This window comes from Monodelphis domestica, chromosome 1, assembly GCF_027887165.1.
Source record: "Monodelphis domestica isolate mMonDom1 chromosome 1, mMonDom1.pri, whole genome shotgun sequence".
Lineage (NCBI taxonomy): Eukaryota > Metazoa > Chordata > Mammalia > Didelphimorphia > Didelphidae > Monodelphis > Monodelphis domestica.
Window position 1 is genome coordinate 480,343,089 of NC_077227.1, and position 27,332 is coordinate 480,370,420.

Sequence of the window (27,332 nt, forward strand, 5' to 3'; positions counted from 1 at the left end):
TATATATGTGGCTGGTTTCAAAGTCTACGCGGGCAAACCAGCCAGTGTCTAAAAATCCAGATGGGGGCAAATGGCATAGATAAAAAGCCCTTGCTCAAAGGCATGGTTTGAGGTCCAGGTGCAAACTGTGCACAAGGAGATGGGAAAAGAACAGGACAAGGACATAGCAGCTCAGGGTTTTGAATAGACAGAATCCCATAGGAGTTGCCAAGGAGACAAGACTGTTGATTCTAAAATGTCCCAAGATGTGTTCTGCCCAACTTTATAGCACCTGTGGGTGCAAGGAGAAAAAAAAGTTTCCAGGTTTGGGAAAATGCCAGAAGAAAGGAAAGAACAATTTTCGGGGTGCTGGTGATTACAACCCTATGGGTTCTTAAAGATCCAGCAGCCTGTCCTCACAGATCTAGCCTGTGACTAACTAGACTAGACTAACCCTGGCCAGACCCTGATGTCTCCACTGTTGACCCTGGACAAATCCGGACCTACCCTTGGCCACCCACACCCACAGTACCGACAGACCTTGACCCAAGAGCAAATACACCCTGACTTCAGCATTCTCAGACGGACCAATTAATGATGACCTGTTAATCAATCGGTCAGCAAGCATGTGTTAAGTGTTTATTATATGCCAGGCACCGCGCTAAATTCTGGTTTATGCAGTAACACTCACAGTCAACCATTGATCCCTAGTGCAAGTCACTTGCTATGTATGTTTTTTTTTCCAGACTCAATCACCGAGATACTGTTGCTACCAGTCAATGTAGCTATTGTTTGTCACCAAACCCCACGTATTGTATCATCACCTCAGCACTGCTCTTATCACTTCCTTCTCATCTCTCCCTGACTCAATCGTTTCTTTCCTCATTTCCCCCAATCAACTCCAACTACTCCCATCACCTCCCCACAAGTCCCAGTCACTTCCCACCACTTCCCCCATATTCTTTCCTACCCCCATTACCCCCTCACCTCGATTATCCCCATTCCTTTTGCCTCAGCAACAATAAATATTCCTGTTGAACCGAGACAGTCCTGTAAAGTGTGGAAAGTGAATAGAGATCAAGGAAGGAGAAACCCTTGGGAAAAAGAGGTCACAGGAGACCAGTGTCAGTGATATCAAGCGGAATGTATGGGAGTTGAGAGGAGAAGAGCCCTCCTCGGAGCCCCTCACGATGGGCATCCCTCCCTTTTCTGCCACCCTGGGAACCCAGCTGAGGCAGGAAGGAATGGGACCCCAGGGGGTGGGTGAGAGAGGAAGATGAAACCCTAGTAGGAGAGGCAGCTGGGAGGGGAGCAGCAGGGTGGGGGAACACACAAGTGGCAAAATCAGGATTAACTTTTTTGTTTCTTGAGTCCAGGGAATTGTGTTTGCCTAAGTCCTCCTCTTTCCAGATGTTCCTGCCTCATCCCATCAAAGGCTCAGTGGCTACAGAGCTAGAGGCCATGAGAACTGGAGTGGGGAGAACAGCCTTCAAAGCCTCTGGCTTCCCTCTCCCCCGGCTTAGCACATGGGGGGTCCCAGAGTCTCAACATGAGGAAAGTTACACAACTGGGCCCAACCAAGAACCCCCTCCAGGCTTACCCTCCCTCTCCCCATTTCTCCATTGCTGTCTATACCACACTGTCTCCATTTCTCCACTAATCTGCCTCTCTGTCTCCGTCTGTCTGTCTGTCTGTCTCTGTCTCTCCATTTCTCTTTCTCAGTATTCCTATTTCTCTATCTCTCCATGTCTCTGCCTTTAGAACTTTTTTAGGTTGTGAACTCCTGGGTTTTTTCCCCTATACCTAGACCAGGCAGATTCTCTAAGTGGGTCCATTAAAACCCCAGAACTGTTTCTAATGGGGCTGTGGGATTTCCTCCCATCCCCACTTCCACTGCCATGTTAAAGTATTGCCTTCACTCAGCAGCTTTCCTTGAATTTGAATGGCATAAGGATGAAGAGGTTCATAGAGGGATTAAGAATTAATTGTGTTATATATTTGTCTCTTGAGTTATCAAGGAGATAGATTTCAGAGTCTCTTACCTATAGTTCCAAATTTTCAGTCCTGATTCTAGCTTCTTAGAGACTGTGGCCAACACAATTCTGAGCAGTTCCATTTTCAGGGCAGAACAAGGAGTCTCCAAGGCCTCCAGAAATCCAAGACAGGACCCTGAACTAGAGCTTAGATCAGTGGCAGCTAGGTTCAATGAATAGAGGGCCAAGCCTAGAGAGAGGAGGTCTTGGATTCAAATCTGAACTCAGACATTTCCCGGTTGTGTAACCCTGGGCAATTAACCCCAATTGCCAAGTTCTTATAATTCTCCTGCCTTGGAACCAATACTTAGTATCAATTCTAAGACAGAAGGTAAGAGTTTGCGAAAAAAAATTTTTTAAGAGCTTAAGCCATTGCTGCTTCCTCCTCACCAGGAAAGGACCTGAAATAAGGGAAATAATACCAAAGTAATGGAGACATAGTACTCTATAGCTAATTTGTTATGTCACAGGCTGGGATATGGGACCTTGCTCCTGCTGAGTAAGACAAAGGGATGAAATTCCAGAAATAAGAATATATTGGCGGGTAGCTGGGTGGCTTGGTGAAATAAGAGCCAGGCCTAGAGACAGGAGGTCCTGGGTTCAAATGTGGCCTCAGCCACTTCCTGCTGTGTGTCACTTAACCTCCATTGCCTAGCCCTTACTGCCCTTCTGCCTTGGAACCAACACAGTTTTGATTCTTAAGGTAAGAGTTTTTAAAAAACCCAAACAAATGGGACACTGGATTTCATTATGGCTCTGGGGATTCCTCAGATTACCCCTAGCTAGGCCTGTAGCCTTACAGGAAAGACCCAAGTTGTAGCAAGAATGTGGTAGGCATCCCTGACCCCATAGAGTTAATCTTAATGCTCCCATAGCTCTAGATCTGCCCTTCCCATGCTCGATCTAGACACTCTTAATACTTACGTTCTTTGCCCCATGGAGAGCCCAACTCCCTAGACATTTATCTGAGATCAAATATACCTCTGAGTGTGTATGATCTCATAGGCACCAGGCTTAAGACTCAGATCTGCCATTTCCTTTGCATGGATTTCCTCTTGGGAATGGGCCAGAAACTCTAGGTCTTCCCCCATAGGCATCCTGTCATGGGAGTTATTCGAAGTAGGATTCTTCCTCAAACATTTCATCTGCTACTTCTCTAACCTCTCCTTCCTTCCTCCAGGGATTCTCAGCCACATACCTGACTTATGAACCCATCCAAAATGAAGGGTCCAGGAATGGGTCAATTGGGGAATGACTTGCTTTGCAAGCATAGGGGTTTCCCTAAAAGTCAGTTCAGAAAACAGAAAGTCCACAGACATTCTAGGTTGTAATGAAATGTCTTTTGTGAACTTTGAAGTTGATTGATATTATTAATTTTCCTGTTCTGAACTGTGGTAAGAATATTATCTGTTCTTATCTTCTATTTTTTCATTTTCCCTTGAGATTTCTAGTATTGAAGAGGAATCTAGACAGTAAGTGATTTAAATGGGAATTTATATGGAACATTTTCAAACCTATCAAGCAACCAGGTCATTTTCTGATTGTCTGAAAAATTAAATGGAAATCGTGCAATAGACCAATGAATTTAAGCTATCTTTGAGGCAGGAGGCACCATTATCTGTGGTGGATAGTCAAACCTACAGAATTATATCTAGCTTAGGATGTCTAAGTACCAAATTAATGTGGGCCTGGGTATTTTTCTGGCACACAGTAGGTTCTTAACAAATACTTGATCAATTAATCAATTTGAACATTTAGTGACATTTCCCTGGGTCATTCTTTCTAAATTAGTATGTCCTCTTTGCCCTTGTAAATAAACATCTATCTAGAAATATATTCTTTTGTGGAGAGCATAGGAATGGAAGTAGTAACAAAAAGTGTTTAAAGTAGAGGCAAAGGCACTCAAGAATGGTGTGTAGTAGATCTTTCAATCTAAGAAGTAAAATAGACTTAGGGGCCAAGAAGGTCAGGGGAGAGCTTCACTGCCTACACTGGATGCAAAGTATGGGGTTCAGTGATCAGAGAAGATTTAGAAAGGAGGGTAGAGCAAAAACCCTAGGCTGAAATGAAAAGTTCCCTGGGTGGGCTCCTAGGAGGAGCTGGAATCCTTGGAAAGTTGTCCATAAGGTCTAAGTCTTCACAAACTCTTCTTTCCATCTACATGAGGTCAGGGCAAAAGGAAGGAGCTCAAATTGCAACTAGAGAGAGGACCCTGGCTGTAACATGGTAATAAAGACTTCCCAACTTGGAGGGACTCAATTGAGCCAAGAGATCCAGAAAGGCTTCTCTCAGGTTCTTGTCTTTAATAGCCACCTAGGCATATTAAATACACACACACACACACACACACACACACACACACACACACACACACACACACACACACACACCTGAAGGATAGTAAATGAGCCTGGAAGCAGATTTTTTGGGAAAAAAAGCAACTTCTAGGTGGCCCTGTCCTAAGAAAATTGAGGGTTTGAGGATCAGGGGTTTGTTGAAGTTAATATATGCTACCAGGTAAAAATTAAGCACCTTTAGATTAAAACACACAGAGGATTCTGGTAGCAAAGGAAAACTCTGGAGTACTCAGCTCAAGGAACACACACACTCACACACACACACACACACACACACACACACACAGAGTCAGGAAAAGGTACAAAACCCTACCCCCTCAGACTTTGAGTTAGGGAACTACAAGAACTAATTCAAGAAGAATCTCAAGAGGTGTGTGGGAGAGTATGCAAGAGGACTTCTCAATAGCCAGTTGAGCCCCCTAATCTCTCCCTTTTCTTCAGCTACCATCATCCCATCTCCAGGCTTAGGAGGGTGCAGGGGCTCAGTCACATGTGGTACACGGTTTCATCTCTGTGTGCCTCCTCAAAGTGCCCTAGCCCCCATTCCTGCCAACATATGTCCAATACAACTCAAAGCCTGTGATCCTGAGGCCTCCTCAGAGGGCCCCCCTGAGACCCTGTGGTTTCTGTTTGAACCTTTTAGGAGTGTGGGGAGGGGATGGTAACCCCCACTCAGCCTTTGATCTCAGCCAGGAGCTGGGAGGGAAGTGAGGGTCCCTGGCAGAACAGGGCCTGGCCAGATGTGAGGGCAGCCTTGTGGGGGGAGGGTTGTAGCTACAGACAGCTGTTGAGCAGCTTCGGGCCAAGTTCAGGGGCACAAACCTAGGGTCTAAAAGAAGTTGGACAGTGGCTCCTAAAGGAGACATGACCTATTTTCTCCCTACCACTGCATTCCCCTCCTGGGGTTGTGGCTATACTGTATAGAGTAGGAAAATATTCCTCCAATTCCCCCCCACACACACACACACATACACACAATTATTTGAGCTCTGCCACACACGAATCTGAATAATGGGGAAATACTCAAGGTTCTTCTTTAACTTCAAACCATGTAGAAGCTGCTCCAGAGGAGAAGCTGAAGCTTGGGGACTGTGGGAAAGGAAAGATACCCATGGGACAAACCAATCTTGAACTTCTTTTCCTTCTCCCTCTAATCTCTGATCAATCCAGTAGGATAAAAGGAGGGTATACTGTAGAAAGAAAAAAAAAATCCCTGGCCTTAAGCTTACTAAATCATTCTGTCTTCTAAAAGAAAGAATTTATTCCTAAAGAAAACTATTCCTAGCCCAAGGTCTTCCTTGTACAATTACTGCTCTTCAGCACTGGGTACCAGGGAGCTGGTAGGTAGCTCAGTGGATTGAGAGCCTAGCCTAGAGATGGAAGGTCCTGGATTCAAATCTAGCTTTAGACACTTCCTAGCTGTGTGATCCTGGACAAATCATTTAGCCCCCATTCCCTATTCTTTACCACTTTTACCTTAGAACCAATACTTAGTATAAGATAAAAGGTAGGAGTTTATTTAAAAAGAAACAAAACTAAGTACCAGCTCCTGATGACCAGCCTGTCTTCTAAGCCAGCCGTTTTGCTCTTGAGCTCCCTGGGTTCAGAGATCTGCCATATCCCTCTTTGGCTTTCCTTGTAATTGGGGTGTGCCACTGCCACCATCCAAGGACATCCTCTCTCCAAAAGCATATCACCGTTCTTTCTCTTTCAGCCCCTTCTCCAGTGTTTTACAGGGGATTAAACCACAAAGCAAAGTAGCATTCAGAGGTATCAATCAGTGTTTCGGATCTTCAAGTGCATATGATACTAATCAAAAAAAAATAACTCATTTTTAGTTCCTTAAAATTTTTTTAAATTTTTTGTATGTTTGTGTGTGATAGTTTTGGCGGAGGAAGGAGGGCTGAGATCAAATCTCCCTATTTCCCCCAGACTGGAAATGCTACAGCTCTTCACAGGTCTGATTCCATTGCTGTTTGGCATGAAAGCTCAGATCTGCAGTCTAGTGCCTCAGTCCATCCTTATTCCTGGGAGCCATTACTGTGAGGCTTAGTGAGGACACCTTAACTCTACCGTGACTGATTGTTTGGCTCAAGCAGTCAGCCTCAGCTTCACCGGCATGTACTGCCATGCTCAGTTTCTTCAAGTTCTACAAAGCACTTCCCTCACTTCAGACCTGTGAGGTAGTCACTTCGATAGCTCAATGATCTCACTGATATGGAAATTCATTTTCCTTCCACTCTCTCTGAACCATGTTGCTTCCCTGCTAGCCTTCATCTCCAACACATGAACTTGGACTGAGACCAATGTAAAATTTAAATTAATATCCAATAACTCCAAGTATTACATGTTATAAGATTTATTAATAATCACTTGAAGTAGAAGAAATACAAGAACAAAAGTAAAAACCTGAGTAAAGCCACATAAGTAAAATTCTCCTGCCTGGCACTCACCCAACCAGCCCAGCCAAGTTCCGGGGAACAGAGAGCAAGGGCGGAGCTACACAAAACTTGTATCTTCCCTAAGTTAGTGCATTATGTAGATATGTGACTGGGATGCTGGGCGAGAGAGTCCCTGGGGAGAAAAATTCTAATTACACACCAATAAACCTTGCTGGGCTCTGATACGTAAGCTTTACCATATCTTGCCCATAATCTTACCTCAGTTCCCTGACACACTAGCTCCAGATCATACTGATTCAAGAATAGTGCCATGCTAATGGAATACTATTGTGCTATAAGAAATGATAAGCAAGATGATTTTGGAAAAGCTGGAAAGATCTGTAGGAATTGATGCAGTGTGAAATAAGTAGAACCAAGAGAATATGTACATAGTAACTGCAAGATTATACAATGATTATCTGTGAAACCTTGGCTACTCTCAGCAATGCATTCATCTAGGACAATCCTGAAAGATGTATGATGGGGAATGCTCTCCACCTCCAGAGAAAGTATTGTTGGAGTCATCTTTCACATCAGTGTATCTTTCTTTGGTTTTATTTTGGGGTTTTGGTTATTTATATATGAGTGTGCTCTTATAACAATGACCAATATGGAATGTAATGATGGGGAGTAGGAAAAAAGAACTATTGGGTTGAAATGGAATGTTGAGAGCTCAACAGTTGCATGAGGCAAGAACCACAGTTGAAAGCTGAACAAGGACTTCTGGGAAATTCTCCTGAGGAGGGGGTCTTGAGGGTGAAGACACAGAAGGGAGTGGAAGGAGGAGCTGTTTCTCTGGGCCATTTCAAGAAACCTGTGGAGATTTCTGACACTGACAGAAATCTTAACATTGTGGGTTCCTGTTTAAAACATTGTTAGTTCCTGTCAACAAAACTTCATTTCTCTGATGACTTTCATTCCATAAACTATTGAGATACTGGACTCAAATCGGTGAGCAATGCTCTTCCTTTTTTTCTACCTCTCCCCTCCTTATGAGAAAACCTAATACTTCAGTAATTAGCTTTATTTAGAAAGAGATTTAGGGTGACCCACAACCCCTCTAACCTCTACCCTTTGCCCCAATCAACTATTAAATCAAATAAGCAGTCAGATAGTGAATTCAATCTTGTTTATTTACATCTAGAGCATAAACCCATTGGCACACTCCAAAGCAGCGCATATCCAGATTGAGGTCCCACATTCCTTTCCTCGTAGAAAAGACTTCCCTGCCACCTTTGAGGGCTGGCACTGCTATCATGGGGCAAGCCTTCATGGAGGGGAGATCTCCATTTTTGTCTCCCTCAAGTAATTCAGGGACTCTGGGAGGGAGTAGTGAGGGAAGCCATTTTCATCAACTCTTTTCTCACTGCCTTCAACCCTTATTTCTCCATCTAAGGAGTGAGTCCCCCCAAATTACAGGAAGTATGTTTTGCATGAAAATAACAAAATGAAAAATAAATAAAATTTAAAAAGACAATAGCACCATGCCCCCTGTTATTTTTTATTTGGGGGTTATTTAATTAGTTAATTTAGAATATTTTTCCTTGGTTACAAGATTAATGTTCTTTCCCTCCTCTCCCCCCAACCCCTACTGCTGATGCACAATTCCTCTGGATTTTACATGTGTCATTGATCAAGACCCATTTCCATATTATTGATATTTGTACTGGGATGATCATTTAGAGTCTATATCCCCAATCATATCCCCATCAACCCATGTGATCAAGCAGTTGTTCTTCTGTGTTTCTTTTCCCACAATTCTTCCTCTGAATGTGGATAGTGTTCTTTCTCATATGCTCCTCTGAATAGTTCTGGATCATTGCATTGCTGCTAGTAGAGAAGTTCATAACATTCAATTGTACCACAGTGTATCAGTCTCTGTGTATGATGTTCTCCTGGTTCTCCTCTCACTCTGCATCACTTCCTGGAGGTTGTTCCAGTCCCCATGGAATTCCTCCACTTCATTATCCCTTTGAGCACAATAGTATTCCATCACCAACATATGCCACAATTTGTTCAGCCATTCCCCAATTTAAGGGCATCCCCTCATTTTCCAATTTTTGGCCACCACAAAGAGCGCAGCTATGAATATTCTTGTACATGTCTTTTTCTTTATTTTCTCTTTGTGGTACAAACCCAGCAGTGCTATGGCTGGATCAAAGGGCAGACAGTCTTTTAGCACCCTTTCTGACCAATCTCTTTTAAGTGGTCCTGGATTTCATAAAAAAGGCTCTATACTTCCTTGAGGGCTCACTTAAGTCAACACAATGGCAGTATCTGGAAATCAGTCCATAGGAGTATCTGGAAAAACTTACCCATAAGGATTTACTCTTACAATTAGACTTTGTGGAAGAGAGTGCCAAATATCTCTGGCAAGGATATGCCTTTCTGTTTTATGCCTCACTTCACTCATGATACACATATCATTAATCCCATTTTATAACTGAGGAAACAGAGAGATGATACAACTTCCAACAGCACAAAGCTAGAACTCAAATCCAGGTCTTCTTACTCCAAATCTAATATTCTTTCCACCCAAGGCCATATACAAAGAAAGAAAATGAGACAATATAGGTTGGAGAAAACTCTGTGGCTCCTCCCAATTTTACTGGTCCATTGTGGAGTGACCTACCATGATTTTAACAACTCCACTGCCACCAACACACACACACACACACACACTCACACTCACTCCTAGTGCCTTTCCTTCCACCCTGACAACACACACATGCACCCCATATCATCATCCTAGCCAAAGCCCTAGACAGCACTCATTTGTCTTACAGAAAATCATGTCAAATATTAGTCAGTGGGGAAGGCTCTAGGTGTCCTTCTCTCATTCTCCACCCATATATTCCCCACTGACTCACTCACTAATTAAACTCTGTCTCTATCTCTCCCCCAGAGAGAGGAAGGAAATATCATCATATAATGTCACAGATAGTTCTTCCCATCATCCAGGAAAAAAAAGAAAAAGAAAACAATTAGTCATTCAGTTCATCCCCAAAGGTTACCAAAGATACCCCCTTTCTTTACAGGGTGCCTAAGTCAAAGGCCACCTGCTGAGTACTGAAGAGGAAGAAACCATTCTCGTCTTCACCCTGGGGTCTCCTGAGGGGATACTAGTAAGTTAGCCTGGACTCGGGCAGCAAAATCCCTTGACCGTGACTGAGCGCAAGCAGAAGATGAACTTAACAGAGCAGTCAACAATGTCCCCACACAAAATTGAGCATGAGATTATTCTTTGCTTGGCATTATCTGTGCCTTGCCCCTCACTCTATCCTCCCACTAACTTACTGGGGAAGACCTTTCTAAAGGACTTGACACTCTCTGCTTGTTACTCCAAGCCTTAGAGGAAGGAGTGAGGGAAGGAGGGAGGCCGATGACCTCAACCACTCACCCAGCCTGGGTAGTATTTCCACAACACATGACAATATATAGATGAGGATCATCCCAGGGCAGCTCTTAACAAAGCCTGACAAAGCTACAAATGTGGGAAAGGGAAAAGGGATCCCTCAGGGGAACCTTCTTCTTTGAGGCATCACTCCAGAGGATGAAGCAAGAGTTTCTAGAGCCCTTGACACTGGGCCTTGGCAACTGGCACTTAATTGACACTTGGCAGAAATACTCAGTGGCCTCAGGCTGGCTGGGGGTGGGGTAAGATGGTGACAATCAGTCTTGCTGATCCTCCTTCCCTAGAACCAGGGAAATTGGGTGACAGGTGGCCATATCCTACTCTGTGCCCATGACCAAGACTCCTAGGACTAAACTCTAAAAAGGGAGGGGAACCAGATACTCTAAGTAAGGGACAGATTGGAAAACCAGATCCTGCCAGGGAAGAGTAACCAGTCTATGACTTGGGGTGGGAGTGGGAAGCAGGAATAATATCCTTTAGGAATTGTGGGACAAGATACTGTAAATGGAGGGAGAGTCCCCTGTTTAGGGGACAGGGAGAAGAGGGGCTAAGCCTCTAGAGGGAGTCAGGTTTGGAAAGGAGCAATCAAACCCTGTGAATGGAGGCACCAGAGTGAAAAATAACTAGATTCAGTTAAGAGGAGAGGCAGATAGGGAACTAGACCCTCCCAGAGATGGAGGAAGCAGCCTCCTATCCCTTAGATGGCCCCGGGCAGCTCTGAGTTATTTCTGTTTCCTCTTCTCACCAGTTTCCTTTTTCCGGTTGTTTTTGCTCTGAATTCACCTAAAGCCCTAGAGGTTCCCCCTGGATCTCATTCCATTTTTGGCTTTGTCCTTCTAAGGCCCCTCCCCTGCCCTCTCTTTTTCCCATGATCACCCCAAATGAGAACACATACATATACTCAGGGACATAGAAATGAACATACAGTCACACCCATGGAAAACACACAAATATGGTACAATCCAAAACCTAACTAATCACATTCTCCCCAAAACATGTCCCTCCCCCCAACTTTCCAATGTCTGTTAATGGCATAATCACCCTTCTAGTCACCCAGGTTCAAAAGATCAGGGTCACTTTTGATCATTTCCTTTCCTTCACCCCCCACCTTCCTATCTGATTAGTTTCTAAGTCCATGATGGGTAGGGTGACTCAGAGCCTAAAAATGGTGGTAGGGATGGAAGACCAGACCTTGTGGGCCAGAAAAGAGGAGCAAAAATCTGTGCAAAGAGTTTAATAATGCCTCCACATCTCCCACCTCCTTTTTTTCCTATTGTCAAAACCTTGACTGAGAACTCTTTCCTCATTCAGATTATTGCAGTAGCTGCCTACTGAGCTTCCCGTCTCCTGTCTCTCCACTTTCCAATTCATCCTTCCTAATGTACAGATAACCATTCTAGACAAATGAGTTCTCTTTTAGCAGGGAGCCTATCTTACTCATCTCTGATTTTCCTCCAGTGTTGAATATATGACCCTTTTATGGAATAATGAATGACAGAATAGCTTTTCCCTTTGCACAAGGGTTCAGTGACTCCCTGTTGTCAAATGAGAACCAAACTCCTCAGTCCACTCCCATCCCTCATTCTAACCATATATCATGCAATTCTTCCTTCAGAAAAACTGGCCCACTTGCTCACCATCCCCCAAAGGTGCTGGGGCTTTTCCAGGCTTTATTTTGCTTAGATCCTAGCCTGGCATGGATTCCCTCCTTCCTCTCACCCTTCCTTCACCCCTGGTCCTTCAAGGTCTAACTCATTTCTACCAACTCTGTAAAGTGTTTTCCATCAATTCCGAAGGTGGCAGTGTCCTCTCCTTCCTCTGGGCTTCTTCAACATTCTCTTCCTCTCTTATAGTACTTACAACATATGTCTTTTGTTGTAGATACTGTATTTATGTCCAATTTCTCCTAAAAAGCAGTTAGGTGGCCCAGTGGATAGGGTGCTGGGCTTGGAGTCAGGAAGACTCATCTTCCTGAGTTCAAATCTGGCCTCAGACACTGACTGCCACGTCACCCTGGTAAGTCACTTAACTCTGTTTGCCGCAATTTCCTCATCTTTAAAATGAGTTAGAGGAAGAAATGGCAAACCATTCCAGTATCTTTGCCAAGAAAACACCAAATATGGAGTCATGAAGAATGGGACACAATTGAAACAACTCAACAGCAATATCTAGTTGCTCCTTTTGGTTTTGAGTTCAACGAAAGCAAGGTAACTATGAAATACCACTTAGCCCTAAGCTTTAAGCTTTGTTAATCTGGCCCAACTTCCTGTGGATAGCAATACATCCTTGGAGATAGTCTAGGGTATCTTTGCCCTATTCTAGGACTCTCACCACTTTTTAAACATTTCCAAATCCCTGAACCCCAATTTGAGGCTCCATGTCTTCTGACTTCCATGCCTTTTGAACCTCCTTAGCTATCTGGATTTAGAGATTTGCCTCAACCAATCCCTGATGGCCCCGATCCCCTTCTTATGACACTGCACTATAATGAGATGCTTAGTTCTAAAATCTGCTTGCTCTCTCTCCATACTTCATCCATCAAAAGCAGGGTTTTCTAGCATCTATTTACAATAAGGATACATAACTTTATATATATATATATATATATATATATATATATATATATATCTCAAACCAAAGGAAGGCCATTAGAATAAAACTACCCATTTCTAGCCTGGATCTTAACACTTTGGTCTAAGTTTTGAGTAAAGTTGAGCTTCATGATCCTCACTAGGCTGGAAGTGTCCATCTCCTTCATGGTCCCAGAAGACAATGATTCTTCCAACTTCTGGTTTGGGGATAGGTTCACATTGGCTCTCTAAAACAAACTCATTGGAGCTTTCTATAATCTCAAATTTACTCTCATACAATCAGAATTTGTCCTGGCTTCATGAAAGTTTGGAGTATGTGGGGAGGGTCTGTCCATTTTTTAGACTTCATTAAGAAAGTCTAGAACCTTAGGTTCTAGAAAACTATGTCAATACAAGCTCTGGCAAGCCTTATTAAGTTGGTAACATTTTATATACAGTCTCAGAGATAGATCTAACACTCAGACATTAGGTAAATGCTAAAGTAAGTTAAATAAACCTTACGAAGTCCCTACTATGTTCTAAGTACAGCACTTAGTATTTGGGATACAATGAAAGGCTAAAAAAAAATTTTTTTTAAGATATTTTAAACAAGTCATTATTTTCAAGGAGTTTGGAGTCTAATGGAAGAGTTAAAAAATTGTATCTTCTTCCAAAGGAATAGCCTAGAAGAGTTCATTCTTCAAAAGTTAACTGCTACATGGTGAATTCCTTGAACACAGAATTTCATAAAACAGATAGAAATACAATATAATCTTTAGTCCTCTTGTAGTTCATTTCCATTTCTATAGTTTTTCCATTATGGTAGAAGAAAAGGAGACAGGATGCTAAGAATCTTGTCATTTTTAACCACCTACAAACATTCATTTACTTGTGGATCATCTAAATGTGAGATATTTACCAATAAGTGGATGAATTACTGAAGAAATTGAATCACATCCATTCCTCCTATAAATGTCTAGAAAGTAAACAGATTATAGCCAATGGAAGACTGGCTTACAAGTTCTCCTCAGCAAAACCTATAAAAGAGTTGTCAAAATCAGTTTCAACATGCCCCCAACATGCCCCCCAAGATGACAAGAAATCACTACACAGGGCACTTCATCAAAATCCACCAACTGCTATTGCAGCTTATGTGCCAACTCTGTTGCAGAGGATGAAAACAGAGGAATTCTACACATAACTTGACAATATCCTCTAAATCAAGACAAAGATACTTAGAAGCTGGTCATTTCAATGCAAAAGGAAAGAACAGCAAAATCCTTGTTGGAAAACAGTTAAGACTTATAAAATGAGAGTGGCAAGAGTTTGGTGATTATTTGTATTACTTATATTACTTATTAGTTATGTTCTGTATATCATGAATATTTTCTCTTGAAAGACTATCTGGAAGCAATGGACATGATGAAAACAAGGCAATATCACCAAATAAAATTAAATTATTGATAATTTGATGAAAAGGAAACAATCAATCACTGATATGAAAGTTTTTCACATATCATCTGCCTGTATGCACTCAGATCACTGAATAGTTAATATAAAAGGCAAGGTAAATGCAAAATTAAAAAATGATAAAAACAAGATAGTACAGTATGTGATTATAGCAATTCTAAATTTGTAAAAGCAATCCATTGTCTCCTTCCAAAAGGGAAACAGACTAAAGACATTGACTGTGCTATGCCTATCACCATTTCTTGGAGAAATTTCATCTGATGAAAAATTGCCATGATGAGGATGCCAAAAGAGCTCAGAAATTGTCTCAGCTAACAAACACTAGATCTCTTTGCCAAGCAAGGGGCCACCAAGGGCAACAAATATTTAAAGAATACGTTCACTTGCAAAGCATTACATACAATGTTAAATTATGTTCAATATCACCTTACCAAAAAAAAAAAGCAAAAGAGAAGAAAGAAGAGAATACTGCTAAAGAAAGCTTGGTGTGATAACTGAGCTAAGCCATATAATCCTAAGTGTATTTTTATATGGAATAGGGGAAAAAGGAGAACAAATGGATGTGAATTGGAACATATCTATTATTGATTTTGATCACAGTGGAACCAACACTTTTAGATTAAAAAGATGTGATCAGAAAGAGTAAGACCTGACCAAATCCACTGAGGGAAAGCTGCTAGACAAAACACAATTTTATAATCAATCAGGAATCAACTTTCAAGATACTGCTGAAAGAGAGAAAGATATTTTGTTTAATCAAAATGTTCATATTATCCAAAAAAGGCAATTAAGAAGATAATGACACCAAAATATAGTTATTATGGTAATCATCTTTGAAATTATTCTTTATGAAAACATGAGAAGGGAACAGGCAGGCTTATGCACATTATTTTTTATAACAGACCACATCTTCATAGTCACACAACTAATTGAGAGGTCAAGAATGTAACAACCTGCTGTGTTTTGTTGTTTGTTGATTCCAAAAAAGTATTTGACTGAGTAGGGTGATAGGTCACCTAAAAGGTTCCCTTTGAGTGCTAAGATCATGCAAGAGTATATGACAAATATTTAGAAACATAACTTTGTTTAATGATCTTTTGAAATTGAACATAAAGCCAGGTATAAAACAGGAAGACATTTGTTCTCTAGAATCGTGGAGATGTTCTATTCAAAGTCCAAATAGAAGAGGGATTCCGTATTTGGAGTAAGAATCTATAGATGTTCCAGTTTGTAGATAATATTATAAATATTGCACCGAGTCTCAGAATACTAGAGTCTCCTCAGTGAGGTTCATGGCTACTCAAAAGACATCAATTTAGCCCTCCATGATGGAGAAACCCAGTGGGGGGAAAAAATGCATGTTATCCAGTTAGTGGCATGCAGTTGGATGAGCAGACCAAAAAGTTAGTCGACTCTTCAGTCAATAATCAATAAGCATTTATTAGACACCTACTATATGCAAGGCACTATACTAAGCACTAGGGATACAAATATGGGAAAAAAAGAAAGTTGCTGCTCTCAAGAACTTACAATCTGACAGGGGAAGGATTTGATATGGGGTATGGTGAAGTCCCAAAGTAGTGCAACTAGATGAGAAATGACAAGATGTCTAAGTTCCATACCTAAACAGAGATTTAAGAGCATACTTCCACCCTCCTATCAAAGAGGCAGTGATGAGAAGTACCAAGGCTGATGAGGTTTTTCCACTAAGGGGAAAGTGTCAGTTCACACGGAGGAATAATGGCCCCATAAAGAAAAGGAAAAATTAGTCTAAATCACATTTGGGAAGTTGTTCTGGGCTTTTCATTATCATGAGTTGCCACAAAAATCCATTTTTTTCAACATCAATACTGCAGCAGGTGGCACAGTGGGCCTGGAGGAAGGAAGGCCCAAATTTAAATCTGGCTTCACATACTTACTAGCTATATGATCCTGAATAGATCACTTAACTGCTTTCTGCCTCAGTTCACTCATCTGAAAAATGTGGAAAATAATAGAATCTAAGCCATAGGATTATCATGAGAATCAAAGAAAAAATTATTTGTACAGCATTTAGCACAGTGCCTCATACATAATAGGTACTTATTAAATGCTTTTCTCCTTCCTTTCACCATCTAACTGTGAATTAAGGAACAAGAAACTCAGAAGGATAAAAAGGATAGACCATCCAAAAGACCAACGAGGAGACACATATAAAGGAGTTATATCGCCAACAATTATTTGTTTGAGAAATGACACGTAAGGCATCATCAAGGAGATATATAACCTGAAAATAAGGTAGGATAGTCGCTGTAGTGAGGAAGAGTACTAGAAGAACCTGAACACTGCACTGCTATCTATTAAAAGAACCAAAGGAAATCCTCCATCCCGTTGGAAAGAATTCGCGGAGTACTTATGGACAAGAATCACGAAGAATGAAAAGTCATGGATAACTTGTGGCTCTCTGTAGAGGTGGAAACACTAGGACCTAAGAGATAACGGATCCACTTGTGCGCTTGCCTAATTTCCCCTCCACCTAATCAAGAAGCAGACAAGGAAATATACGTATAACACAACAAATTACCAAAAAAATGTATCCCCTCTTACTCTTTTGTCCTCCTTACAGTGCTCAGAACTGTGCCTTGCAGGGCTCAGCACACAAGAGTATTCATCAATAAATGTTGAGTTGAATAGAGAAATAGCTACACATAGACAGGCACATATGGACATACTTGCAAACAGAGTTCCCCTTGGGAAATGGGCCTGAAAACCCGTTTGGCTTTGGGGGAGGAAACTAGATCCTGTGAGTCATAACTCCTAACATCTCAAGCCCGGCTGCCTGTAAATTTCCTCTGACCTTATACTGAGTCTTACAAGGGAGACATAGTGAGAAATCACCACCAAGTCCTGACTGGGAAAGGTTGAAGAGTTATTATGTAGTCGAGGCATTAGATTTGTTCTTCTTGGCTCCAGAGGAATGAAACAAGAAATAGGTGGAAGCAGCAAAGAAGACAGCCTAAACTTGATGTCAGGAAAAACCTCCTAAACAATTAGATCTTTTCCAAAGGGATGTGGGCTACTTCAAAAAGGGGTGGGGTTCCCCTTCAATGGAAGTCGTCAAGCTGAAGTTGGATGCCCACTTACTGGGTATGTTATAGTGACATTTCCTTCCAGGTCTGAGTTGGATTAGATGGCCAATGTGAAATCCCTTCTAGCTCTTAAATTCTATCATTCCATAATTGCTTGGAAAGTCAGACAAGTTTCCTGTGCATCCCTCTTTCCCTAACTGAATTATTATCCACATAAATTCAGGGGTCTTTAATTTAGGGCAACGCCTCATTACATTGTAATGAACTGTGACAATCACCCAACTCCATCCCGAGCAGATATTCCTTAATCTCCATTCCCTACCCCCACCCCCAATGTCTGTCATTGGGAAGGAGGGTCCTAACTTTCTCCATCTCTTCCATCTTCTCACAAATGCAGATGGGAGGAAAGGGAGACTTGGAAGGAATGAGGACTGGGATCAGGAAGGAACCTGAGGGCTAGGATGGGATAAAAACTAAACAGGATCTGAGAGCAAGGATCCTTCTTGGATCTTCTGAGTCAGTCATCTCCCAGGATCCCTTAAAGGAGAAACTGCCCAATATGTCCTAAGTCTGCCCTCTGCTGGCCACTAACATAGCCAAGACTCTTGAGAAGGGAGAAGGGTGAGTGGGAGGGGAGGACTCTGTGGGGTTGGAACTGGACTCTGGGGAACCCCTTGCCCACCCCAGGTCATACTGACCCCTGGTGGCCTCAGTACATGTACATCTGACTACAAAACTAAATCAAAATTATCCCTCCCAACTCCTCAGACTTCTGGGATAACTAGGGACATTAGCAGGGAGGCTGTTTTGGTCTAGAGGCAAGGGAGTAGGGGTAGAAGTGAAGTGGATCTAAGAAGGATCATGCAGACCTTCTCTCAGAAGTAGCTGAGAGATCCAGATCAGCCTTACCAAGGAAGCATCACTCAGGTGAGCTTGTCCAGAACAAATTCTGCCTAGGTGAACCTGGCCCAACACAGTTTGGCTTAGAGGAGACTTCCCATTAGTGTGAATCATTTTCCTGGATTACTAAGGTACCTTTTTAGGTCACTATGCCTGGAATGGGAACAGGGACTCAGAAGGATAACTAACGCCCAACATCCTGTGGGAGAGCCCTACTTGCCTCTGGGAATTGGGAAGGTTTATGCCCAGAAAACCTCGGCTGAATATCAAAATCACAGAAGTGGCCTTCTGGGAGAAAAGGTTTAGGGTTCAGGTCCCCCCTGCTGCAAAAGTCACTTTATCCCCTTACCAGTAAGATAGACAAATACAGAAAGGGGTGAAATTTTACATGGAACAAGACTGAAGTGAGAAAGGGTTAATAAAAGGCAGGAATCAGAATCAGATGGGGTCTCCAAAGCCCAAATGCAATTCTCCATTTTCCCTTGTCATGAAACTCAGAAGGGCTGCGCTATATATGAAGAGGAGTCCTTTTTCCTTGGGATTCTAGTGACCCAATAGGGAATTCAAAGATTCTAAGGCAATCCATGCAGTGCAACTAGGCTTATCACAGAAAGCTGGGATGGAGGAATAAAGGGAGGGGGTGGGGTGGTGGCAGGAGTGTCACAAGGAGGCTCAGGCCAGTCCAAAGGTGGTGTGAGCAAAGTAGTGTGAATGTCTGAGCTGCAGTATGGTTGAAATCTAGACTGTGATTCTGGAAAAACTGAGTCAGTGTTCCATCCCAGTCTTGGTTCCTGGTCACCCCACAAACAGCCTCTAATGCAAGATCTCTGGATCCATCTAGTTGAAAGTTATCCCCCAGACACCAGTAACTACAGAGAACTGGAGGAAGATCAGGTTTAGAATGGCCTTTCTCTGTGAGCAAACCAAGGACTAAGGCCCAGAAATTCCCTTACTTCCCTTCCCTATAACTGTAAGGGCCCTACTCTACTGCCTTCTCTATGGAACAGGATAGACTGGGCTGCAGAATCAAGGTGGGTCGGAGCCACTCCCCTCTCCATGATACTGAGCTGTGCATACCTCTACTCCAGTTCAGGGGCTTCTACTAGATATATTGATGCCTGGAAGGGTCAGTCTCTGGGCAGATGAAATACCTGAGCAAGTCCAGGCAAGTTAGTGCCCAGAAAAATGAGTACTGGGACAGGTTAGTGCAGGAATAAGTCAATTCCAGCCTAGTATAATTACTGGGTGTTAATAGCCAAATACCATTTATTTACAGGAAGTATTGGGGATAGAGGTGAGGAGGAAGGATTTTCAAAGAAGTAACTGGAAATCTGTGCCAGACATACTCAGGTAAATAATGATGCATCCCCCCACTTACAAACCTATCTTCTTTTGGGAACCCCAGCCTGAGGTGGAACAAAGGACCTGAGTAGTGGGGAAGAAGGTGCGTGTAACAGTTTTCAAGTTAACATGCTGACAGAAGCTATTCTTCATTTCTTCAAATTGTTCGAGAAGCCCCAGTTCCTGTTTTGTGTCCATAAACCTGGCACTAGCTCATTATCTGATGACCTTTATATCACTTTTCCCTCCAGCTTCAGTCTAGCCATCCACCAGTCCCTGAGGCCTCGAGAGCGGGGATATGGCCCTGACCCAAGGGCCAGATCCTTGGGGAGAATCGCTGATTGGACTGGGTTAAGCATTGCCAGCACCAGACAGTACAGAGGTGCAGCTTCCTCCTGGGCTCTGAGGGATGTTAGTCCAGAATAGTCTTCAGTGCGGAGTTAGGGAAGTGCATTAAGATAGATCAATCCCCCAAATATCACTTTTAGCACCGTACAAAAGAGTAAATTGCTCATGTCGTTCTGGGACACAGAACTGGGGCTCCCACTCTCAATACCCATCTGGCTCTCAGGAGATAAACTCAGTCCATAAGAGGTGAACTGATGAAGCGTAAATAAGGACTATTTAAGCCTTAAACCCCACCCACCCCCGCCTCCACCCCAGCCCTCAGATTACCAGGCTGCATCCAAGTGAAAAGAGGAAGAATTCTCCTTTCCTCCCTGCCCCAATCACACACCTAGTGGAGCACACTGGAGGTTAGGAGGAGAGATGAGGCAGGGAGAAGCCATAGGCCAACCATTCCCCCTCTCAAGTCCAGAAACCGCCCCTCCCCCCAGACCCAGGGGACAGAGAACTCACTGAGGACCTCCCCTCCCCCAAACCCCATTTCTTCCCGGCTAGTAGTAGCTCCCCGCAGCCGAAGCCTGGGAGCGCAGAGAGAACAGTTTCTCCCAGCAGGCAGCCAAGTGTTCCACGGCTCCCAATAGACGCCGTTTCTGGCCCCGACCCCGACTCCGACCCGAGACAAGGGCCGGCTCCAGGTTCAGCTCTGGCTCCATCTCAGGACCCTGCTTCCGCTCCTGCCACTCCTGACTCAGCCGCTTCTGGCTTCGCTGACAGTGGGGACAGTGACAAAGAGAGGGTCAGCGGGAGACCCTGGTGCCCCCCTTCTCCCAACCCTCATCCCTTGTTCTACATGCAGCCCGCACCGCTGTTCTCTGGAAAAACCGCGGGCAAAGCCGTAAGGGACTCCTGTCCAGATGACCCTTTGAGGGACAAGACAGCACCCACAAGTTAACGCAACCTCTGCTCTGAATGAAGAAGGTCCAGCCTGAGTTGGGAGTGAGGGGCGGGGACGGACCTGATGCAGAGTCCCGCAGTAGTCTCGGGTCACTGCCTCAGTGTCCACGGCCACGGTCCACACAGCCTCCTCCAGGGTCCTGCGGCGGTGTGGGGATCCGGCCCCGGTCTCGGCCACTGCCTTGAGCAGAGCCCGTCCAATGGACGAGATAGACATCAAGATACGGTGCTCCTGGCGCACAAGGAGAAGGAGGTTGTTGCTGCAGCGGGTCTAGCTCCGCCCCCATCACTCTCGCTCCGCCCCTGCTCCCGCATTTAGGCCCCAGAATTGGAAGAATCCCAACACCTTTCAAACTGATGGGGTGGGCAAGGTCCCATCTTTGAGAAGAGGCCCATCCAGTTACCTTTTCTGCCCTGCAGGAGGCGCCCCCTGCTCGCCCTCTTCCCCGTCGCCTGAGAACCCGGGTGCCAGGCAAGTTTTTCTGGATCGAATCAAAGAAAGATATTGGGGAGTGACTCTTGCCCCTTCTCCACAGGCCAGAATAAGGCGTTTCTGAGACCCCACTCACCCAATTCCCAGGTCCTGCCCCCAGCCCTCACGTCCCTCCTGCAGAAAAGCCATTCCCATCAGGGTCCCTCTCACCACTGCCTGTAACTCCTCGAAAATGACAGCGCGGTAATGTCGAAGCACGTCTGTTATGTTGCAGCCCCTGCGCCTGCCGCCACGCCCTAGGGCTGAACCCAGAATAGCCAGGAGCAGCACCCAGAGAGCAGTCTTGGCAAGCACCTGAGTGGAAAGCGAGGTCTTGGGGTTCACAGGGGCGGTGATCCAGCCCAGAGCACCAGCCAGAACTCACCACTTCTCCCAGTTCACCTCCCATACCCACCTCCAATTCCCAGCTGGAGCCCTTGAACCCCCAGACGACCATCTCCCCACGTCCATGCAACAAGCAATCCAACATTCTATTCAGGCATACCTCCCCATAGACATTGCTTCCTGCATGTCCTATCCACCCCTTGGTAATTCTGGGTGACAGCAACAAACACACAGTGACACAGTGACACAGTGACACACACACACACACACACACACCCTGCAGCTCAGGGATAATTTGGAGAGTGGTAGTGATGAAGCCACTGGTTTGTGCACTCTTCTTGGTAAGTGCAAGTCACCAGAACAACCAAGGATGAATGGAAGATACATCTAGATGCCTGTTCTGCTGCTGCCGTCACCCTACCTCCCCAAAGCATTATTTTCAAACGTGGAATCCAGTTGAGATCTGTGTTAAAATGTTTCAGTTGCCCTCCTCCATCCACTTGGTGAATTAGCTATAGATAATGTGAAACTCATTAGAGACACTCCAAAGGCAGATTGAAGTTCAGATATCTTGTGACCTGTGGATTACCCATTCTACACCAGATTACCAAGGTTTGCAAAAAGGAAATCTAGGTGCACTTCAGGACCAAATAGATTAACTCCCCCATGATACCCTCCCAACACTCTACCTCCAAAGCCAGCACATCTGAGAAATCTTTCTCCTGAGTCCCTGCTAAACTGGTTTCCTGATGCCTGAACTTTTCAGTGATTACGTGGATCAGAGGAATTTGGAGTCTTTAATCCCAACACTGGAGAAACTAGAGATCAGGAAAGTTACTACTGGGCTCCAAGCCGGGCTCCTCCTGGCTACATTATTTTGTGTCAAGGCCAAGAGCAAGAGAGCAACTGGGTGAGTAAATAAGGAGTTTGAGTAAAGGGGGAGGTACATTCTTGAATAGGTGGGTTGGTAAATGAGAGAGCAAGTAGGTTGGATGATTTATTGAGTGGGATTAGTGAGTGGATGAATGTTTTTGGTCTTTTTTGGAGAAATTAAACCTTACTCAACCACACAAGTACATTCAGATCCCCTAGAGAATTCTGCATGAAATCAAAGAAAAAAATGGGGATTGACTCGCCCCCTGCTCCACATTTAAGACAATTAGGCAGGGTTTCTCACAAGAAAATAGGGAAGAACAGGTCATCTGCCTAGAGAGGGAGCCAATGCAATCCTTCCTGAAAGCAAAGTGTGGATAAGATAACCTTGGATGTGAGTCCCTGGGCTCAACAGAGTTCCTGCTGAGGACAGTCTTTAGGTAGAACTGGTTTCTCTCATAAGGGGCACTGGACCTAGAGAGCCTGCTCTATATAGGGGAGAGAAAGGGGACACAATCAGGGCCTGGTCCCTTGTTAAACCCATCCAGAGGGAGGCAGTTGGGAGTTAGGGGCAGTCCCGGTGGATTCCATGGATAGTCTAGTCTACTCCTTCTCTGGGCACCCTGGTTATTCACTTCCCACATCTGAACACAGGCATATATATACACATACATGCATCCTTATAGGCTAGAGCTACTTTAGATTCCCCCTCTCAGTCTGACAGACTCTACTGTACCCAGGGCAGCCAGACAGTCTAGACCCACAGAGGGTCTGAGTCTATACCCAACCCCCTCCTCCCCAGCAAGACCTTCCACAAGCCATTTTATTAGCCGGGAAAGGAGCCCAGAGCTCCCACTGGGTTACAGGAACCCACTGCAGGGAGTTTCCTGAAGGGTAACAGGAAAGGAAATGCAAAAGTGGCTTGTATTAAAGCAGTCTATTTCTCCCAATTTGCCCTGAGTTCCCCAAATCTCAGCTTGGAAGATTTGCCCACCAAGGACTATACTCTGGCCTCTAACCCCCAAATCTGGGGCCCGCATAAGAGTTCTCAACCCCTCCCCCAACTTTTAAATAGAGTCTACCTTTTCTCCAGGCTGCGTCTCAGTGCCTCAAAGCTCCAGCTAGAGGTCTTTTTTTCCCGGACCTCCAGTCAAGGTTTCTCTCCACTTCATACCCAGACCTACTGGCCTGAATTCCTTAATCTAAACCCAGCCCTCTTCCAGGGCCCTCACGCCCCCCCCTCCTCCCCAAACCTGAGATGAGGTCCCCGCTCACCATTGGGCTCTCTAAGAGCCGGGAACCCCTGAGGGCCCCCCACTCAGGCAGGGTAGCCTTGCAGCATGATCCTTGCAGGACCCTGGGTTCCCTGCCCCAGCCTCCCCTTCAAGCAGAGGTCCCGCAGCTCAGTTGATCCCCCTTGGGCAGACAGCTGCCAGACTCCCTAAAAGTGCCTGAGACTCTGCATTTGAAGTTGGCTCCACCAGGCGATAGGGGAGCGAGAGGGAGGGAATGAAAGGGGGAGGGAAGGGGAGGGGAGGAGAGGGGAGCACTTCGGAACTGCCAGTCCTCCCCTCTCCGCCTCTTCGTATCCTGTCCCATCAAGTCTTTCAGGCAGATGATCAATTAACCAGCATTCTGCGGGCACCTCCCTCAGCCAAGATCCCCTCCAGAGGGCCTTTGGTGCTTGATTAAACTCATCGCCAAAAGGAAAAGAAAAAAGGCACGTTACAGAGCAACAAATTGGTCTGTCAAGGATCCATGTGAGGTCATCGAAGGTAAGAGGGAGCCCAAGCCATGTTTAGCCTGGACTAGTCGGAGGCTAACAGAACTCAATCACACAAGCCTTCTACCATCCCCACAAAGGCCAACTCGGCAAGACTCTGGCTGACTCCCCAAGATGCCCCACACTAACTTATCAAGAACAAATAACCTCGAGTCAGGAAGGTCAGAGAAAACAAATTTCGCAGGGGGCCAGTTGCCATATCACAGTCACCACTAAGCAGGGAAAACCAATCTCCAGCCACATTCTGGTCTGGACTGGAGGAGACAACCATTCCCAGATCCCAGCAGTACGATATGCTTAGGAGATGGACAAGGACAAGGCTCTGTGGGGTGAGCCTAGCACTGAACTTCCCACCTTGTCCCAATAAGAAGCCCCAAACCAAATTCTGTTCCCTTCTCTTTCTGATGAGACCTGTGACGTTACTTGCTGAGGGGTTCCAGAGCAGTGAAAACAGAGGCCTGTAGCTTATGGCCCTCGCCTGACTCAGATGCTGTCCAGACCCAACATTCCCAGAAAAATCCTATGGGTCATATTCCTGCTACCTTGGTGGCTGCTTCAGGGTTCTGTACAATGGCTGCTTCTTATCTCCTATTAAGAAAGACTGGGTTTTAATGCATTCCATCCTTTGTAACTCAATCAAAAGCTTTCTCCCAGAAGCCCCATTTTTTGCTGATGACAAGAAAGCAAAGCGAGCATCTGTCAACTTCCCTAAACAACCAATGCCAGACAATGTGACTGTGACCTGACACCATCCAGTCCTGTCATGTCCTAGCAGCTTTGACCCAGCTCCCCGACGCGGGGACTTCCAGAGACCCGGCTGGGATAAGTTTGTTGCCAAACCAGGGAGCACTTTCTGTCCCTACAGAATCCAGGATTCCAGACCAGAGGCTGGCCTGTGCCTAATTCCTGGCAGCCTCTGAACTCAAAGTCCCTATTTGGAGAAGTGGGGAGTGGGGGGATAAAGGGGTAGGTCTCCTGGCTTGCTTATGGTGATTTCATTTCTCCAGGTCAGAGTAAAAAAGCCGTGATGAAAAACCTCTCTGGAGTGCACAGAGATAGCTAACACTGCACAGAGGAGTTGCCCCCCCCCCCTTCTGAAATAAAGTCTTTCCTGCTTTATAGAGTGATCCTCTATAAAGGACACAAGAAAAAGGCTCATTCCATCTCTACAATTTTTCTTCTTCAAATATTAAACAAAAGCACTATCCATAACTTTCCCTCTCTTTTTTTTATGCACATTACTCTTTAAATCAAATAGGCAGTAAAGCAAGGACAACCTGGTAGGCCTAGAGCTGAAATGGGCTCTAGAGCACAAAAAGGAATTTCCTTATTAATGGAACCAAGGTTCCTAGTCTACTCTCAAGGACTATTTTCACCTCTGTAAAATGAGTGGCCTAAGAGAATATCTTAAAAGTTCCTTTCTTGATCTAATTTTCTAAGAATCTCTTAATTTATAAAGGATAACTAAGCAGAGCCAAATAACTTCACCTCATCAAACAACATGCCAGCACTCCAAATTCAAAGTAGTACTTAATTCTTCCTTCTTCTATACCTATAGATTATCCACTTTCATGGAATTATGAGAACATTGGAAAAGAAATTCTACCAGTTGTAAATTCTATAATCAATACAAACACCAGGCTTCAGATTCAAAGAAGTATACTCCTCAGGAAGAAAGTAACTTCCCAGCAAGGGTACAGTATGCCAGGGAAAGAAACATCTCAGCTGTTAAACATTTTTTCTCTTTTCGTGATTAACCTATAGGAGTGATGGCAAACCTTTTAAAAGGGCAAGTGATGTCCTCAGACACACCTGGAGAGAGGAGGTGGGCATCCCTCTGGCTTTCGTAGTAATGGATTCTGGCAAACTCTGCTGGGGCAATGGCAGCTGTGCCCACAGAAAGGGCTCTGAGTACTCCCTCTGGCACATGTGCCATAGATTCACCACCACAGACCTATGACATTTATTCTTTTCCTTCAGAGTTACCCTTCCAGGCTAGGATTAACTATGAGGTTAAACATTAGTGAACAGAGCCCAGAGTGAGTTGGCTGAAGGAGTAAGTGAGTAGAGAGATGACTAAACAGTCTAAGCTAAGAGTACACCAGAAAAAAATCTGTAGAACTGAACTTTGGGATTTGAGTCTAAAAGTTCAATTTTCTATGCTTTAAGATTTTTTAAAAGTTAAAATCTCTACTACTCCCATCCTAGAAACACTGGTGATTTCAAAAGTCAATAGCAAGTAATCAGAACAGTATGTATAATTTAACTATCTCAATCTGTGTGTGTGAAAACAGCACTAAATACCAAAGAGGAAACTCAAATGCAATTTAGGGTGGAGGGAGGGACACACAGGACACATCTTAAATGAACCATGTACAGTGGGGAACAGATCTGAATAATTTTCTCACCATGTACCCTGCTGTGGGTCACCACCTGAGGAAACAGGAGGCTTTCCCCTCAACTATGGATTTCTTTGTTTCTGTAAATTTCTCTCTATAATCACTTAATGTACACTTGGTGGTGTGTGTGCACAGGGCCTCCAGAGAGGAAGGGATGAAATGAAATGAAAACTAAGTGAAACCTAGAAGTATATACTACCACTCCCTACATATTAAATCAACATGGATTAAATCATCTCAACATTGGGAGGAAGGGAAGAAATATAAATTACTTGGAGATAGACTATATCCAAGAAATGTTAACACTTATTCCTATGTTCTTTAAATATGCAGCTGAAATGGAAACTATCAACCTGCCTATTCATGCAGTTACATCAACAAAATCAACAAGAACTACTTATGGCCTTTGATCATAGTATCTTTTTCTTCCCCAGTTCCCCAAAAGCAACACAACATAGACTGGTAAAAAACTAGTGATTAAACTGGTTTTGAATTTCCATAAATAAAATAATGCATATAAATTAGGAATAAACCTCAGTGTCTAGTGTAGTGCTTCTATATATCTGAAGGTTTAATAGAAGTTTGTA

At 44.1% G+C, this 27,332-nt stretch overlaps 1 protein-coding gene and 1 long non-coding RNA gene across 4 annotated transcripts; one reads left to right on the forward strand and one right to left on the reverse strand.

The window, feature by feature from the left end:
• Positions 1 to 7,481: 7,481 nt before the first annotated feature.
• On the forward strand, positions 7,482 to 27,277 carry LOC107650469 (uncharacterized). Of its 2 annotated transcripts, none has more exons than XR_008915396.1 (7): positions 7,482 to 7,761; positions 9,849 to 9,935; positions 19,510 to 19,583; positions 22,457 to 22,600; positions 24,167 to 24,338; positions 25,905 to 26,171; positions 27,079 to 27,277. It is a non-coding gene; the product is annotated as an uncharacterized LOC107650469 (long non-coding RNA). The 2 variants fall into 2 exon arrangements; XR_008915395.1 differs by having other exon boundaries at positions 7,485 to 7,761; positions 25,905 to 26,040.
• On the reverse strand, positions 7,926 to 24,182 carry C1H20orf204 (chromosome 1 C20orf204 homolog). Of its 2 annotated transcripts, XM_056812784.1 has the most exons (5): positions 23,839 to 24,182; positions 21,517 to 21,660; positions 21,278 to 21,355; positions 20,935 to 21,105; positions 7,926 to 20,686 (listed from the first exon to the last, which is right to left on the reverse strand). In XM_056812784.1, the coding sequence occupies exons 1-5, from the start codon at positions 23,839 to 23,841 to the stop codon at positions 20,471 to 20,473; spliced, it is 612 nt and encodes a 203-aa protein (XP_056668762.1). In that variant the 5' UTR covers positions 23,842 to 24,182; the 3' UTR covers positions 7,926 to 20,470. The 2 variants fall into 2 exon arrangements, with proteins under 2 accessions (XP_056668762.1, XP_056668761.1); XM_056812783.1 differs by having other exon boundaries at positions 20,527 to 21,105.
• Positions 27,278 to 27,332: the final 55 nt, after the last annotated feature.